We start from the raw sequence: 16,410 nt of genomic DNA on the forward strand, positions 1-16,410 counted from the left end.
TCCATGTTCTAAAACTGAGGAAAATAACAATGTCCTACCTTCTACGTACTATGAAGATAGATTGCAAATATTTTGGTATTTTTATATCTTATGATACCTGAAATGGAAACTAGTTTCAAATTTGCAAACCTTTGTTATATTGTGATCTTTTCAGGTGGCTCAAAACCAGAAGTGTTGTGTGGATCCCCTTCTTTACCCAGTGCTGCCAAATATGCTGGTAGATTAAATCAGGTAAACACCAAGTGTCCCTTTTCTTAGATCTTTTTCTTTTTAAATGTTCCAAAGTCCATATAAAGTAATTAAAATAGTTTTACCTAAGCTTTCGAGGAGAACCTTTTTTTTTTTTTATTGTGGAATGCCATAATTCAATTTTGTTGGTTCATCAATGTGTATATGTTGTTTATAGGAAGTGCTTATACATGAAGAAAAAAAGAAACAAAAAGGAAAAGTATTTTTGAGTCCCCAGTCAGGTTTGTATATCTTCATTTCAATTCAGAAATTCTGTGTAAAAGCATGTATTTTTAACTTGCTTTCCCTATCAGTCCATATGGGAACTCTGCCTAATTTGCTGAACACGGCAGCAGTCTGGACAGGTTGCTAGATAATTCTGAAGTGAAGCCACATTTTTTCTACTGGAAAAGTGTGCATTTTTTTCAGTTTTGTTTTGGAAGCAAAACTTAGGCATGTCAGTTCTGTGTACTTTTTCTTTAACTCTCGTAGATTTATTTTGCAGAATAATATGGTGGGTTTTTATTAATTTCTTTCCTCTCTCCTGTTTTGGCATACATGGGTTTCTGTGTTTCTTCAGGGACAACATGTGGAGCGCTTTCTTGTGAGGCTTCCTCAGAGTAATTGTCTAGAATTCCATATGATCAACTAACTTAGGAGAGACTTATCAAAGCACATCCTTGGTCTGAGCTGCCGAAATGCAAGGAAGTTAAAATTACACTTACAAGTAGCAGTCAGATGATAATATAAAGGCCTTTATGTACTCTCTCTGGATCAGAGATGTTTTGTGTTGGCTGCATGGTTAGGAATGCAGCTTCCTTACAGTAATTTCACACACTTATTAACAGGTACAATTAAGATTTTAAAAGCAAATGCTTTTTTTTATTACTTTGAGTTTCTAGTGCAACTCCGCAAACCTTTCAGCAGCTTGGGTTTTTTCAGTAAAATATATAAATCTCTTCTGGGGCACTTGAAGGGGGACCCAAGTCATCTTTGCAAACTTTGGAAAACTAAACTGCAATTAACTATCTCAAATTAAATTCTCAGTTTTGTTGGGAAGACACAGTATTTTCTGTTCTCGCTGCAAAGCTTTTTCAAATTAAGTTTGGGGATTTTAAACACAAAGTGATTTGTCATTAGGTGTTTAGTTGAAAAAAATGCTAGTTTTTAATTTTGTATTTTAATATTTCCTACTGTCCTCCAGCAGGTAATGATCTAAAGTTGATCTGTGTGTGCTTTCATTATAGTTGACTTGACAGTAATTTTCTCCTGTCTGATTGTTTCAGTTGTTTTATGTCTTGTCTTTTTCTTCTTTTTTTTTTTTTTTTTTAAATCTTTAAAGTGTGATGCTTTCTTCCTCCCAATCTTAGGCAGCCTTTCCAATAAATACATGACTCAGGGAAAAGCCTCACAGAAGAGGACCCAACAAGACTCATGAGGGATATTAAGCACTGTTAAATTGCAATACAGGCGCTTCATTCATTTAAAACATTTTCTTTCGCTAAAGCATCTGGATTCACAGGACAGCAGCATAGAAAACCTTCGACTTAAGTTTAATGAAATATGGGTGTTTTATTTTAAATTGCTAGTACAAGCAACTGTGGGTTTTAATACGGACCCCTGTTCTTAAATAGATTGATTGAGCATTTTCATAGAAAGCCATGATGTTTTATATTTGTTTACTAGGTAAATCATATAGAAAAGGGCAGGTACTAAAAATGGACCGTTTTCAAGGTTTTATTGCTCCACCTGACCATTTTAAAACGCACTAAAATTGTGTGCAAGCCAAATACATTATATTTTCTTCAAAAATTGATTTTTTTGGAGGAGCAAATAATATTTATTAATGTTGATTGTTTACTGAATCCTTGTGTAAAAGTGTTTGAAATGTTTGTAGACTGCTACTTTTTTTTTCCTGTAGAGAACTGAAAACGTAGACACCAGTAAACATACATAAAAAAAATCTCTGGACAAGCAGTGCCATTGAGATTTCTTGGGTTTTTTTCTGTTCTATGATTTTATGGGAGTTCATTTGCTGCTGTGCTTGTGTACAAGAGAAAGAAAGACTAAGAAACAGGTCAGTCCTGTTTGATGCTGCTAAGAATCTTTTTCAAGGCTTTGGGGATACAGACAAAAATGCTTTAAGGAATAGAGGTAGTATATTTGGCAACTGGGGAAAACAAATGTCCATTTTTCATAAAATGTGAAGAGGGTCCTTGTACCAGCCAAGAATTTAATTAGTAGTATGAACTTGAGCTTTACTTGAAGTCCTTCCAGAGCTGGTTATGTACCGTCTTATCTTGTTCAGAAAAAAATTAGTTACATGGTAAAATTGAAACCACTGTTATTTATGACTTCGAAATAAATTTAAAAAAACACATTAAAAAAATCAGACTTAAGTTTCTGTATTTCTTCTTAGATGGTAGTTTTCACTATTCCTGACATAAATGTAGAATTAATGATAACTTATTAGAATTATCTGGTTTTAGAAATGTCATGTTTGATTTTTTTTTTTCCTTACCCATCTATTTTTATTAAAGTTGAAAGCTAAAATTACTGAAGTGGTCTTAGGGAACTGGGATCCTAACTCCTATTCTGGTTTTCATCCATCTGTAGCCAGATATCTGTAAACTACTAGATGTGAACTTTTGCAAAAGATTTCTTTTGTGTTCTTTCCTCAACATATTTTCAAGCCAGCAACAACAGAAAATAATTCCAACTTTGCCTTCTACTAGCATATTTCATCAAATTAAGTCAGTTTTTCCCTCAAAAATAAGCTATTCTTGTAGGTTTTCATCCATATCCCCCCAAAAAAGAAAGGCTAACATGCCTTCTGTATGGTTTATTTAGCCCTCTATTCAGAGTTACTTTCAGTTTTGCTGATGGGAATAAAATGTGTAAGCCTCTAAGGGACTATGGCATAATCTCAAAGATAGAAGTTATTTAAAAAAAAGAATCAGATTTATGCATACTCGTCCTCTTCCGTTTGTGATACTTTGTAGTTCAGTGGTGAAGTTTTCAGCTGTGACATTTCTAAACTTGCAGCTGTGTGAAAACTCATTCTGCAGATCCACCAGTCTTCTCACTTTGACGCTGCTGCTTCCTTAAGCAACTACAAATTCTATATAGTTACTAATCTCATAACCCTAAAATAAAACCCTTGAACTTGGCTTATATATTACAAGCATTAAACCAGTAACTAATAAATCCTTTGTTTGCTTGAAGAGTAGTTAAAGAGCACAGTCATAACTTACAGAATCATATGTGACACAGAATAAACATAGTTGAGGAGGCATACACATCTGCTGGATTAATTTGTTGTAAAATTTAGTAAATTGATTGAAAATTAAAATTGAAGAAAAGTAAGTTCTTCATAACAATTCTTGATATCCAAAATCCTGATTGCCTTATGGGAGTGTATTCTCCAGGGAAGCAACTTTCCCCATACAAAAACTCTGAAAGGACACACTGCATTAATAAAAAGTTTCTAGAAGATGAACAGTACCAAAACTAATAGTAATAAACTAAAATAATAGTTTACAACTAAATTTATATTAATAAAATGTAATAATACATACTAATCGTTAAAAGACCCCTTCCGAACCACTTGTATACTCAGTACCTCTAATGATAGGGAGGGACACTGAGTTGGTAGCACTGTTTATTTGTTCTGCTTTTTTAATTAAAAAAAAAAAAAGTGCTATTGTCATATTTCACAGGAATTTCACATGCTTTTGATGTCCCTGTTTCCAAAGTTGGAAATGTTTTGTGCTATGAGTAGTTAGTAATCAGTACTGAAAAAAGGAGGACAAAATTCTGTTTCAGGTATGCAGCACAGTTAACTGTCTGTCTTAAACAGGCAATTTAATCTCGGCTATATAACTACTAGATTAACACATCCATCTCCCCGAATTTAATTGTTCTGGTGAGATTTGTTTCATAGTTATATTTAAAACCGTTTTTTCATCCATTAAAAAAATGTATTCAAATGTATTTAATACACAATGTTTTCTTTTATAAACCTCATCACATTTTTATAAGAACTGCAGAAGCCGCATCAAAAACTATCTTCATTAGTAACTTTTTGGGGCCTGAAATAGCTACTTAGAATGGACTTGCTAGCAAAGAAAATATTTTTTCCCCTATACTAATAAATTTATCAATATTTCTTGTTATTCACTTGAACTACTTAGATTTTAACACTGACTTTTGCTTTTATATTCTTTTGGTAATGTAGTAAAGATGAAAAGCACCTTAGAAAAAGGCTGTTGTTCTATCCCATGCTCAGTCTTTCACGCTGAGATTCATTCAGCAGCCGGGTGACTGAAAAGTGATGGCTGAAAGCATCCTAAGAAAGTACAAGAAGGTAAAGCCCTTTTTACCTGCTTGGTAGACTGTGAATGATGAAGAAAGTTTTAGCTGCATTCATACGCAAGGTTCCCCCCTCCAGGCATACATATCCCTGGCTTCAGCTTCAGGCTGATAGTGCATTTAAGCCCCCCACCCCTACGTGGGTGTGTTTTAGTTCAGGATGCGTGCCCAAGTTGTGTGAATTATGTGTGAAGGACACATTTTGTGTAGCTAAAGAAAATACAGATTTTTTTAATACACTTGCTATCTTTATATTTGAGGTGTAAGTATTGTGCCTCATTAAAGAGTAGTGGCACAATTATGTATGTAAAAAAGAAAGACATCTGCACATTTACTATCAAGCTCTTCAAAACAGCTAAGCCCAGAATCAGGCCCCCAAAGTAGATGTGGTGATGAGATGCCGACATGTTGCTTGTGCTTGGACTTTGTAAAACAGGTAACTACACGTTTAGAGTATTAGCTAGCATATTTAAGGATGCTGTCAGAGGAAGTGAAAAACGGGTACAGGTTTTCCTTCTGGCATAGCCATCTTTCAATTTAAAGTAATGGGATTAGTCTTCCTGGGCTGTGTCTGTCGGGGTTTCTCACGAGCACCCCCAAGTCGCCCCGGCGTACCTCCCCGGGCTGCCACCAGCGGTTTGGGAATGGCAGTGCGGTTTCCCAGCAGCTTCCAAGCCGTCTTCCCAGGACGGCTGTGCACCAGGCAGGCGTCGAGAAGCGCACCTGGGCTCCGACCGCCGCACAGCCCTCACCCAGCCCCGGCTGGGCTTGAGCCCGGAGGGAAGGGGGGAAGCTGGCGGGCAGGAGGGCGTACACGGGGCATCATCTGTGACAGATGGCACCGGTCACCGCCGCCGGGCCCCGCATGCCTCCGCGATGCCGAGGGATTTGTCCGCACGCGCGTTTTGCCTGCGGTGCCAACGCTTCCTACCGAACAGCCTTACGCGAAGTTATTTTAAAATGCCTGTCCGTGTGACCATCAATAAATATTCATGTTCTTTGCCTGCACTTCCCGGGGATGGGGACCATGTACCACGGGCCTCCGCGCTCCCACAGACACCTGTTTTCCTGCCGCCTCCCCGGGCAGCCGGCGCGGCCTGAAGGGCCGGGCCTCCTGCTGCGGCTGCCCGGGCCAGGCCCGCCGCTTATCCCTGCGAACGGCCCTCCTGCGTACGACGCCCTGCCCACCCGGGGTCGGGGACAGGCAGCTGGCCCCCGCCTCCGCCTGGCAGCGGCGGCCGCAGGCCGTGGCCCAGCTCCACCCGCCCAGGACTGGGGAAGGGGGCGGAACCGCCGCTGCCTGCCCATCACAGCCCGCTGCCCAATAGGGGTGGGCGCCGGAAGCCCGGCGTGCGCCGTGGCGTCACGGCGTGACGTCGGCGGTGCCCATGGCAGAGGGTAAAGGACGGGGCGAGGGGGGCGATGGCCTCGTCGGTGGTGAGGGCCACGGTGCGCGCCGTCAGCAAGCGGAAGATCCAGGCTACGCGCGCCGCCCTCACCCTGGTCAGTGCCGCGCCGCCGCGGGCGGGGAGCGCTCGGCCCGCCGGCCCCTCTGGGCCGTGCCTCCTCACGGCTGCGAGAACTGCGCCACGGGCCGGGCCTCCCCCGGCCCGCCCGCCCGCCCCGCGGCAGGTGGTGCGCAGCCGCCACTGGGCCGCCGGTGACAGCGGGGCGGGACGAGGACGGGCCGCGGACGGGCCGCCCAGCCTGTCTGTGCCGCTGCGTCGGGCCGTGGCGGGGGCGGCAGGGGTGGGACTCGCCCGGGGCAGCGTGGCGGCCCAGGGCCAGAGCCGTTAACCGTTGGAGGTTGCCGGCTGTGCGCTGCGGCTGGGCTTTGCCCGGTAGGAGAGGGCTGCGGGGAGGCTGAAGGGGTCTCTTCCCCTCCGGTGAGTTTGCGGGGGGGAGCTGCTGCTCCTCGCCAGGCCCGCTGGGGAGAAAGCCCCGCGCCTCTCGGCTCGGTATGCCGGCAGCCCTCGCGGAAAGCAGGACGTGGAGGGCAGGCAGCGGGAGAAGGGGGACCATCAGTGCGGTCCCTTCGTGCGGGGGGGCCTTTCTGCAGAGTCACTCGAAGAAGTATATTTATTTAAAAAGAAAAAAAAAAAATTGGAGATGCGTCATGTACAGAAGCTGCCGAATAAGTTGTTTCCCAGGAGCCTTTGTGTCCTTCTGTTAGTTGAGGAAGCGCATTCGCTACTAGCGGCAGTGTTGGGGAGGCTGTGCTGTTGAGAGGGATTACTGCAGAGGAAAGTAGAGTCAGCTCCCTGCAGGAGCAGGGGCAGATCAAGTGCGTATAGTTCAGTCATTTGTCAGAGCAGGTAATTCCTCTTCAGTAGTGATTCTGTAACAAATGAAGATTAATAGCGGTAATTAGAAAAGGTTTTCTGTAGTAAGTCTAACTTATAGTTTGCTTTGTGTGTTTAAGTCTGCTCATGGTAAGAATTTCGTGCTACTAATGCTTTTCCTTTTCTCAGAGTCTTGGAAACTTGTTAAGCATGTAATGGGAATTTTTGTTTGTGTTGTGTTCTTGCATTTCTGCAGCAATTAGATCTGCATGAACAGTGAATTCATCTGCTGTAAAGTCACAGTTCCCCTCTGGGTTAGCGGGAAAAGAGAAGTAGGCCATAAACACTTCTGTGCCTAATTGATTTTTGTTTGTAATGTGTATGTGACAAAAGTTTTCACAAGAGCACAACTACTTAATTGGATCGTGGTAGTGATTTTGTGTTTGGGGGAGGGGGGGGGACCAAACACCCTAATATCAAGGACTGACGTTCTTAAACTATCTGTTTGCTGGCAGTGTGGGTGAGGAGGGGAGTGAAGAGGTATTGTGTTCTGCATGGATTAGATAGAGCAGTCATCTATTTTACAGCAGAGTGCGTATCTTTCAGATCAGACATCAGTTTCAAGTAGAACACAGGCTGGTCAATACTGACAGGTGGCTGAAGATGGACTTTGCAGATAGGAGACAAATGTAAACTAAGAAAATTTAAGTGCACAGAATTGGAATAGAAATTTTTTATAGTACAACTGAGTACGTTGCACACTTTAATATGTGCAAGCACTCACTGCAAATAAACAAAAAAAAATTTCAAATTGATGTATAAGTTTTTGTTTTTCAGACCCCATCAGCTGTTCAGAAGATAAAACAGCTTCTTAAAGATAAACCTGAGCATGTAAGTATAAACAAGGCCAGCCTGTAGATTGCACTAAGGTATTAGCACAGCTCATGATCGCAAAGCATTTCTGGCTAACTTAGAAGCTTGAAATAAACACTGAGGTGTTTGTTAGAGATGTTGGCATCTTTTTTTGGAGGGGAATGCATAAGCTTGTTTATGTGTCAGGCGTCATTTCTTATAAAATGAGATGCAGGAAATAACTGACTGTAATGACATTTCACTGTACAGTTACTTTTGAGATGGATAAAGTTGAAAAAAATTTAAGCTTCAAAATATTTTTTAGTTATATTTTAATGAAGTCTTCTAGTATGGCGTCGTGGTGACTTCTGGTAGGGAAAGAGATCTTCAACCGTTAATACTAAGATGTTATTATTTAAGTTCATGTACGAATTCTCATTGTGAAGTGTATAATAAAGTTAGATTCGTACCCATTGGAAAACATCTAATTCTTAGGAAACTTGCCAGGCAATGTATTTTTTTAAGCAGTCAGCATTTTTCCAGGTAACTGATTGAGCTTGTCATCTTTTCTTCTTGGGTAAAAACACCCAGAGTTGTGCTTTCAAACCATTATAAAAACAAGCAAGAATATTTCTCTCTTAACTTTCATGCAAGGCCCATTGTTTGTTTTGCTTCCTGCACATCTGCAACTAACTAGACTCTTTGTTCTAATGTTTTAAACTATCCTAAGGAAGCCCTAAGCCTACAGCTTAGCTGGTCAGTCATCCCCTTGCTATAAATGATGTTTGCATTTTCCAGCCCATTATTTGTAGCTGTTCCTGTAGAGAAAGGTATTTAATCTGAAAAGCTCAAATGCTGTTTGTCTGAGATCCCACTTGATGACAAGTGATATGTTTTGATTTTTTTTTTATCATAACATTGATTACAAAGATAAACAATGTAATTTTTCTCTTCAATTGTGAAGCATTGGTGTGTGGAAAGTCATACAGATACTTTTGAAAGATTGTTGTGCACAAATAGTTTTCTGTTTCTTTTAAACCTTTTCTCAGTTCTTTACTTACACAGATGCTCTTTTTGCCAGACTCGTTGAATACTGTGAATGTTACAAACATGTTGACTAGTTGGCTTTTAAGGTCGATTAAAACAGTAAGCAAATAAACATACTTGATTTAAGGAGGGAATTGCTTTTTAAGTGAGACTGGCAGTACAGGTAATGAAAAAAACAAAGTACATTTTTCAAAACTTTGGTTTGAAATAAGTTTTCTGATGGTGTCATTACAAGAGTTCTGTGAAAATCTAGTAACTGCCCTTGTCTTGGCCTCACAGCTTCATAATTACATTACTGTCAATAATCTTAATGTAGCGCCTGAATTAGCATCTGAGTAAACTTTAATTTGAAGTCACAAAAATATCCATCTTTGAAATCTGACTGTCTTTATGAGACCAGGCACATACAGGACTGCCAACAGTTTGTTACTTCAAAACTTCAATGTACTTTAGGGCTTGATCCACAGTATTGGCAGTCAATTTTGTAAAAGGAAAAAAATGTAACCTCTCAATGCATTAAGCTAATTCACTTCTGCTTTGAGGCAGTGGAGAATAATACATGCCAGCATTTTGTTGTTCTGCATACTTTTTATCTTGGTGTTCCAGAACAGGTTTTAAAAAAGTCATGAATGTGGGGTTGTTTTTTGGTTTCGTTTTTTTTTTTTAGGTAGGCGTGAAAGTAGGTGTTCGTACAAGAGGATGCAATGGACTTTCGTACACGTTAGAATATACAAAATCGAAAGGAGACTCTGATGAAGAAGTAGTTCAAGACGGTGAGTTTCTGATGTGGCAGAGCAAACGTCTGTGGTAGTGGGGAAGAATAACTTATTACAGGTTTGCCAAGGTACAGGTTAGAATTTACCTGAAATAACAAGTTATAGCAAGAGGTCCTACTGTTCTGTTACGGGAATTGTTGTCACCTTATTTTCTGTTTTGAAGTAACTGATTAGTTAAAATCTGCAGCTTTGCAGTCTCTGCATCACAGACTACTCCACCAGAATAGTTTAGTCCATTGTTCACGTCTTTAAAGGTGGCTAACAGCAGATATTTAGAGAAGAATATACAACAATGCATATGTAAAGGAATACTTTAGCCGCATACCTAAACCAAGGCTTGGCAAAGTAAAGATTTTATGTGCAAGGGATTTTCCCAATTATCTTCCCTAGTCTTATTCATTGATTTGTAATTTGTTTTTAACCTCTTTATGCTTTTGACCTTTACATTGCTTTGTAACAACGGTTTCTATGATTTTAACTCAAGAGTGTTTTAAAAAATGTTTTCATATGCTGGTATTTAAGCTTTCTGCCTGATAATTTCATTGAGCATCCCAATAATGGGTCTATTTCTAAAGTTCCTATTGTGGTTTAACTCCAGCCGGCAACTAAGCCCCACACAGCTGTTCACTCTCGCCCCTCACAGCAGGATGAGGGGGAGAATCTGAAGTGTAAAAGTGAGAAAACTCGTGGGCTGAGTTAAAGACAGTTTAATAGGCAAAGCAAAAGCCGCGCATGCAAGCAGAGCAAAACAAGGAATTCATTCACTACTTCCCATCGGCAGGCAGGTGTTCAGCCATCTCCAGGAAGGCAGGGCTCCATCACGCCTAACGGTTACTTGGGAAGACAAACGCCATCACTCCGAATGTCCCCCCCTTCCTTCTTCTTCCCCCAGCTTTATATGCTGAGCATGACGTCATATGGTATGGAATATCCCTTTGGTCAGCTGGGGTCAGCTGTCCTGGCTGTGTCCCCTCCCAACTTCTTGTGCACCCCCAGCCTGCTCGCTGGTGGGGTGGGGTGAGAAGCAGAAGAGGCCTTGACACTGTGCAAGCCCTGCTCAGCAGTAACGGAAACATCCCTGTGTTATCAACGCTGTTTTCAGCACGGATCCAAAACATAGCCCCTACTGGCTACTGTGAAGAAAATTAACTCTATCCCAGCCAAAACCAGCACAGTTCTATACATTTTTCCAATTTTAATAAAAATTTCTGTCAGTGGTCTTTTTGTCAAATACGGATTTTTACAGAAGCATAATGATGTTCATTTTGGTTTCTTTTCTTTTGTAAAAGTTCCTAAAATCGTTTTGTGGGGGTGGTTTTGGTTTTTTTTTTTTTAGGCATTACTGAACTCAGTTATATTATGTTCAGGAATAATACTTTTAATTTGGTGGCAAAGTAAGAGATTTGAATATAAGTGAGATATCACAATTATTTTCTTAGAGAAGCTATGCTGCGAGGCAGAGCCCATCTTCCAGCTGTCTTCAGAATACCTGTGACGAGCTAATGAATTTTATTCTCTTGAACAGAGAATTAGTTGGAACTTCAGCAAATTATTAAACTGAACCAGAGTATGTGAGATAGGGACTGCCACCTAATTCTTTAGGTGCCTCTTGATTTCAAATTCAGCTGGCTTCTGGAGTTACCTCTTCTGCTTGACTCAGAGGTGCTCTAGCTTTACAGGGCTGAAAACACATTTTTGTAAAGGGATTTCCTGGTTGGATCTTAAGGAAGATAAAAGCAGTGTCCCTCAGTTGGGTCAGAGACCTTAGGTTCCGAAGCCAGACACCATTTCAGGTGTGCCTGTGTGCTTTCTGTTTTGTTTTGGTTGCTTCTAGACAGATTTCCAGTGAAGGCTCTGACTTTTACATAGGTCTGTGCTCAGTGAGCTGGTGGCTTTAGATCCCAGCACAAATTTTTTGGCTTTTAGGTAGTAAGTGACTGTTTCAGGGATCAGGTCCATAAACTCCTTCGTTAGGTTTAGCCTTCACTGTCAGTTACTGTCCAAATTGACCCCAAAAATGTGTAGATTCAGCTCAGTTGCCCACAGACTTGAGTTGTGTTGGTAATATGTTTTGTCTCAATGTCTACTATGATGAACCAGCTTTCCAGCAATTTCTCATATAACTTAATAAGTTCTTATTGCTGTTTACTGATACGATTTTACATTTTTATTTTTATTATTTCCTAGTCTGTGGACAGCTAAAGCAGTCCACTCACATCTTTGTCAGATTTGCAGTTTTAAAGTTCAGTAACTTCACAGAGAGGTAGATACTTTATATACTTTAGAAAAGGGAGCTCTTTCTACTTCCTAAGGTGAACTACTAATTCTTAATCCTTAAAGGTTGTGATATCTTTGAAAGTTAACACATTTGCCTTACTATAGGATTCAGTATTGCTGATAGTTAATGTAGACCTAATAGTTTTGGCAGAGCAAAAAATCATTTTGAGAGGAACATTTGATTTTTCAAGGGGTTTGGGCTTCTTGTTGGATGCACAGACTTTAAGAATGGTAGGAAATGGGTTACTGACTGTAATGCATGGGAATTAAGTATTGAAGCTGATATTCGTTCCCAAGTTCTGCAGCTTATTTCCCTGGATATCATGTTTTTAAATCCACTCCCCCCCCAAAATAAAAAAAAAATACATACATTCATGTGCACACACAAATAACAGTGCTAGACTGTTGCTAGAGTTCTATAAGTAGAGTGGAAACAGCAATGAAAGTGCCCCATGTTAGACCGGGGAAACCAAGTTATACTGGTAGTCTTCATATTTAGCTTCCATTTTTTATCACTGGTTGAAAGAGAATTTTAAAGTGAATGATGATTTTGCTGTATGTAACTTTTTTCTTTGTTGTCTTCAAGGAGTTAGAGTGTTTATTGAGAAGAAGGCACAGCTGACGCTTCTGGGAACTGAAATGGACTATGTAGAAGACAAACTGTCCAGTGAATTTGTCTTCAATAATCCAAACATCAAAGGAACGTGTGGCTGTGGAGAAAGCTTTAACATCTGAAATCTCAGGACTACTTCTTTGACTTTGAACACCCCAAAACACTTAATATTATGGCTTTCGGAAGCAAATGCATTTTCTTCGGTTCGTAGGCTGCGTAAAGTGTGGATACCATTAAAAAAAATAAAGTTAAATCATTCTGAAAATGTAAATTGTGTGTTAAATGCCACCATTGATGTAGTTATGCTGTAATTTGTGATGAGTTGGGATCCAAAAGGTAAGAACAGTAAGTGCTGTAGTAACATCTCTGTACTTTCACATGCCAAGGAAATAAAATGTCACTGTTCTCTTCCTTTGTCATTTTCTTTGTCCACTCTATTCACACTTCCCCATCCAAAACCCATTTGAAAGAATATATTGCCTATGTGTTCTGCTTTGATTGGGGGGGAAAAACAAAACAAACAAACAAACAAAACCCAAAAAAAACCCCAAAAACCCCAACCATGTGTATGTTTTTGTTTATAAAGATTTATATACACAGGCACACAGTCCTCAGCTTCAGACTTCACTATGATTATGTAGATGCTTGCTTTGTTTTTGTAGTTTTCTGGTGCTTTCATCTTCTTATGTGTGGGTTTTCTGGTGGTGTATTTTCCCATAAATCCAAGGCAGTCCTTGGAAGTTCATTTATTTAATATAGTGATAGGCTACCATAGCACTGCTTGTAGAAATACTTCAAAATGGGCTAACCCAATTTTAATTCTGTTCCTTTCCTTGTGGAAAGCACAGCCTCTGCTGTACTTAGAAAGTCATCCTCAAGAACATGAAATATATTTGGGCACTGGAGTAGTAAAGCAGGATGCACACAGGCCTTGTTTCTCACATTTCTGTCATGTATCTTTCTTGACTTAAATTGCAAAGTTGGTAAAATGGCTTCTAGATTCTGATTCCCCATGTTCACAGAATGTGCTCTCTGTACTAAAAGCTATGAACATTTTTTTTGAGAGAGAAATCTTACACTCTTCATTACTTTTTTTTTTGTAGTCATGTCTGCTGCTAATTTTGCTACAGCTTGAACTCTTTTGTAACTCTGTAGGCACCAGGGTTTTTCACCAAAGCTTATGGTAACTTCTATTTAACTCCTGTCTTGAGGTTAACTTGGTAACAGGAGAAAAAGCATTTATAATTTAAAAAATCCTAGTTTTTCCAATTTCATAATTGTTTCCAATCCAATTTCATAATTGTTTTAAAAAAGTAAAATATTACGTTTATAGGAGGATCTTTCTTCTTTGGAATTTAAACTTACTTTCTCCTAATCAGAATTTTCTTTTTGTAAACCAGTGTTTTTCAAGCTTATAAAGTCTTAAGCACTTTTTTGCTGGTGCTCAGGCAGAAGTGTAAACGTCTTTCCAGGCCTTCCCAAAAGCTGGTATGTGAGAAGTACTGTTCCATCCTTTTATCTCTCTGTTTCTCTGATTGTCCAAAGGTGATGTTGTGCAGCTAAGCTGCTCACTTGTGCAGAAGAGGAGGTAATGAGTCTGCCTGGGCAACTGATCAGAACAGCTGGTGAAAAGGGTGGAAATAAAAAGTTGGGGACAACAGGGACTGGGATCTTGCAGTCAAGGGCGAGAAGGTGTTGAGATGGGAGTGAACAGAGAGCTTTAAGGCTGTATGTTGAAAATCCAGAGGTCACATTGATCTGGACAGTTGAACCCACGTGCTAGTCAACAGCTTTGGAATAGTAATGTGCTGAAGACATAGGATTGCAGCTACACTTTTATTCTTCCCTCTACATATGCCTTTCCCGATGGCTTGGGAAAAGGTGTAGAGGGAAGAATAAAAATGAAAAAATAATTCTTGATCTGTTTTATGTAGTGCACTGGAAGAGAAGGTCAGGATTTCCACACCTATAGTTTAATATTAAATGCTTGAATTTTGGTTGTATACTGTATCACCTTTTGATGCAAAAACACTATTTCTTTCAACAGTCAACTGTTGTACACAGTTACTTTACTTTATATAGTAATTCAGGAATTGCTGGTAATACACTGGCTAGGTGCATTTATAGTGCCGAAAGTCTTTCAGTCTTGCCAATCAAAAAAATGCAGTCAATGTGATATAGCTGCATTAATATGTCTAAAACTCCAAGCTAAGGGCACTTCTTCAGATGGCGTTTCTCTGCTTCTTGCTAGAGGGTAAGACTTTGAATTGTGGTCGGACTGGTGGTTGCTAAGAGTGCTAGTACTTATTCATTTAACTTGTTTTCGTGTGTTTTGGGGGCGGAAGAGTGGCTTGGGGTTTTTTTTAGACCTGTGGCATGTATAGCAATCCTTTTTATGTGTTTTGTGTATATGCCTTGAATGAAAGTTTGCACTTTGGTAATCCTGTGAAATAATCCTCTAAACTGTCACTTTACTAAAACACCTAACGCACAACGTGTTAAACTTCTGTTAAAGTGCTATTTACAGTTACATAGGAACATGGTTTTGTTGATTGGTCCATAATAATTTTGTGCAATACTGTATGTAGAGTTCTCAGTTATAATAATAAATATTGCCTATTGGTAAACATGAAATATTCCTATCTTGAATGATACAGTTTACAATAATAAACAAGTACAGGTGCAGGGGAGGAGCGTAAGTTTGTATGCTGGGATTACAACATAGATACAATATTACTGTTACCTGAGTTAATGTTGCTCAGAAACATTAAACATTTCCAAGTATTAACAGCTTTGGAATAGCATAGAAACATACAGCAAAAAAAAACATTAACTATGTACAGAAAGGTATTTACGCATACCGGAAGGGTGGGCTGTTAATATATAGACTTCTATTAAACTTCGTGACACACTGTTCTCAGGGTAAAAATTCTAACAGGCAAGATGGTTATTTTGAAGGGTTCTACGTGCCAAGAAGTCACTGCAGTATGCTTTAATGCGGGATAATGATTTTGATCAAAGGAACTGTTGACATAAAAGCTTTTCAACTGGCTAGGCAATTTGAGGGTGAGAGTCAATGGGCATTTCTGGCCATTCCACTTCAGTGCTGTGTAATGGCACTAATATGCCATAGTCTACTATGTTCATGACGCGCTTGGGGTTTTCTCTTAGATCTAGTCTTTCCACCTCTAAAGGTAAGTTTCCTTTTCCTGTTACGTGAAGATTCGGAATGATAGGGGGTGAAGTAATATATTTTGGAAAAATGCTAGAGATTGTTGATACAGTTGCATATTCATGATGCTGGGGAGAGAGAACTAAATCCTTCATATAGTCAGGAGCCTGGAAACGCAACAGTTACCTTTCTGTTGGAGTTCTTACAGAACTTGTTAAAAAACGCTTGCACCAGCACCCCTTTTTATAGGTCTCTTTGAATGGCTCAAGAAGAACAACTTGTTTAGGAAAACATTGAACAGTTCAATATGCAAGTCATCCTGGCAATAGATGATGGGACAAAATCAGTTTAAACTCCAAAATCAAAAATAAGATGCAGGTAATGGGACTGTGAAATTTAATGTTGAGGAAACATGCTACTTTTTTTTTTTTTTTTTTTTTTGAGCTAAATCCTATCTGTCATGGGTCAGTTCTGTTGTTTGGGTTTTTATTGTAATTATTGTTCTCCCCATTTGTTTAAATCAGCATCCTCACTAGTGGAAAAATTCTCCAACTATAACACTGTTGTGCTTACACTGGCTGCCTGGCCATTTATTAGATAAATTTTTTATGATGCTAAAATTTTGCAGTCTCTTCTGACAGAAGAATTCCATAGTTGTCTAATGTGGCAGAGTGTGCCCCTCTATATTCCTCTTATAAGAGTACTTGAAAAATTATTTCTTATCATGACCAGTACAGCTTGTTGTCTATAAAGTAATCTGCCAGACAGTGAGCAGTTTGGCCTGCTTTGTTC

At 39.7% G+C, this 16,410-nt stretch overlaps 2 protein-coding genes across 9 annotated transcripts in view; both read left to right on the top strand.

Moving 5' to 3' along the window:
• The window catches only part of TUT7 (terminal uridylyl transferase 7), a 34,642-nt gene extending 32,022 nt beyond the window's left edge, over nucleotides 1-2,620 (top strand). For 4 of the 7 annotated variants that reach the window (XM_075136656.1, XM_075136659.1, XM_075136661.1 and 1 more), the window contains 3 exons: nucleotides 155-231; nucleotides 407-470; nucleotides 1,599-2,620. In XM_075136656.1, coding sequence (XP_074992757.1) covers nucleotides 155-231; nucleotides 407-470; nucleotides 1,599-1,666 — 209 coding nt within the window. In that variant the 3' untranslated portion in view covers nucleotides 1,667-2,620. Of the gene's footprint in view, nucleotides 1-154; nucleotides 232-406; nucleotides 690-1,570 lie in introns of those variants that run through there. The other 3 variants (XM_075136658.1, XM_075136657.1, XM_075136655.1) reach the window with 3 other exon arrangements.
• Nucleotides 2,621-5,940: 3,320 nt separating this feature from the next.
• ISCA1 (iron-sulfur cluster assembly 1) lies at nucleotides 5,941-12,857 on the top strand. 2 transcript variants are annotated; one of them, XM_075136664.1, is made up of 4 exons: nucleotides 5,941-6,102; nucleotides 7,719-7,772; nucleotides 9,448-9,553; nucleotides 12,420-12,857. In XM_075136664.1, the coding sequence occupies exons 1-4, from the start codon at nucleotides 6,022-6,024 to the stop codon at nucleotides 12,566-12,568; spliced, it is 390 nt and encodes a 129-aa protein (XP_074992765.1). In that variant the 5' UTR covers nucleotides 5,941-6,021; the 3' UTR covers nucleotides 12,569-12,857. The 2 variants fall into 2 exon arrangements, with proteins under 2 accessions (XP_074992765.1, XP_074992766.1); XM_075136665.1 differs by lacking the exon at nucleotides 5,941-6,102 and adding an exon at nucleotides 7,136-7,213.
• Nucleotides 12,858-16,410: the final 3,553 nt, after the last annotated feature.

This window comes from Calonectris borealis, chromosome Z (genome assembly GCF_964195595.1).
Source record: "Calonectris borealis chromosome Z, bCalBor7.hap1.2, whole genome shotgun sequence".
Taxonomy (NCBI): domain Eukaryota; kingdom Metazoa; phylum Chordata; class Aves; order Procellariiformes; family Procellariidae; genus Calonectris; species Calonectris borealis.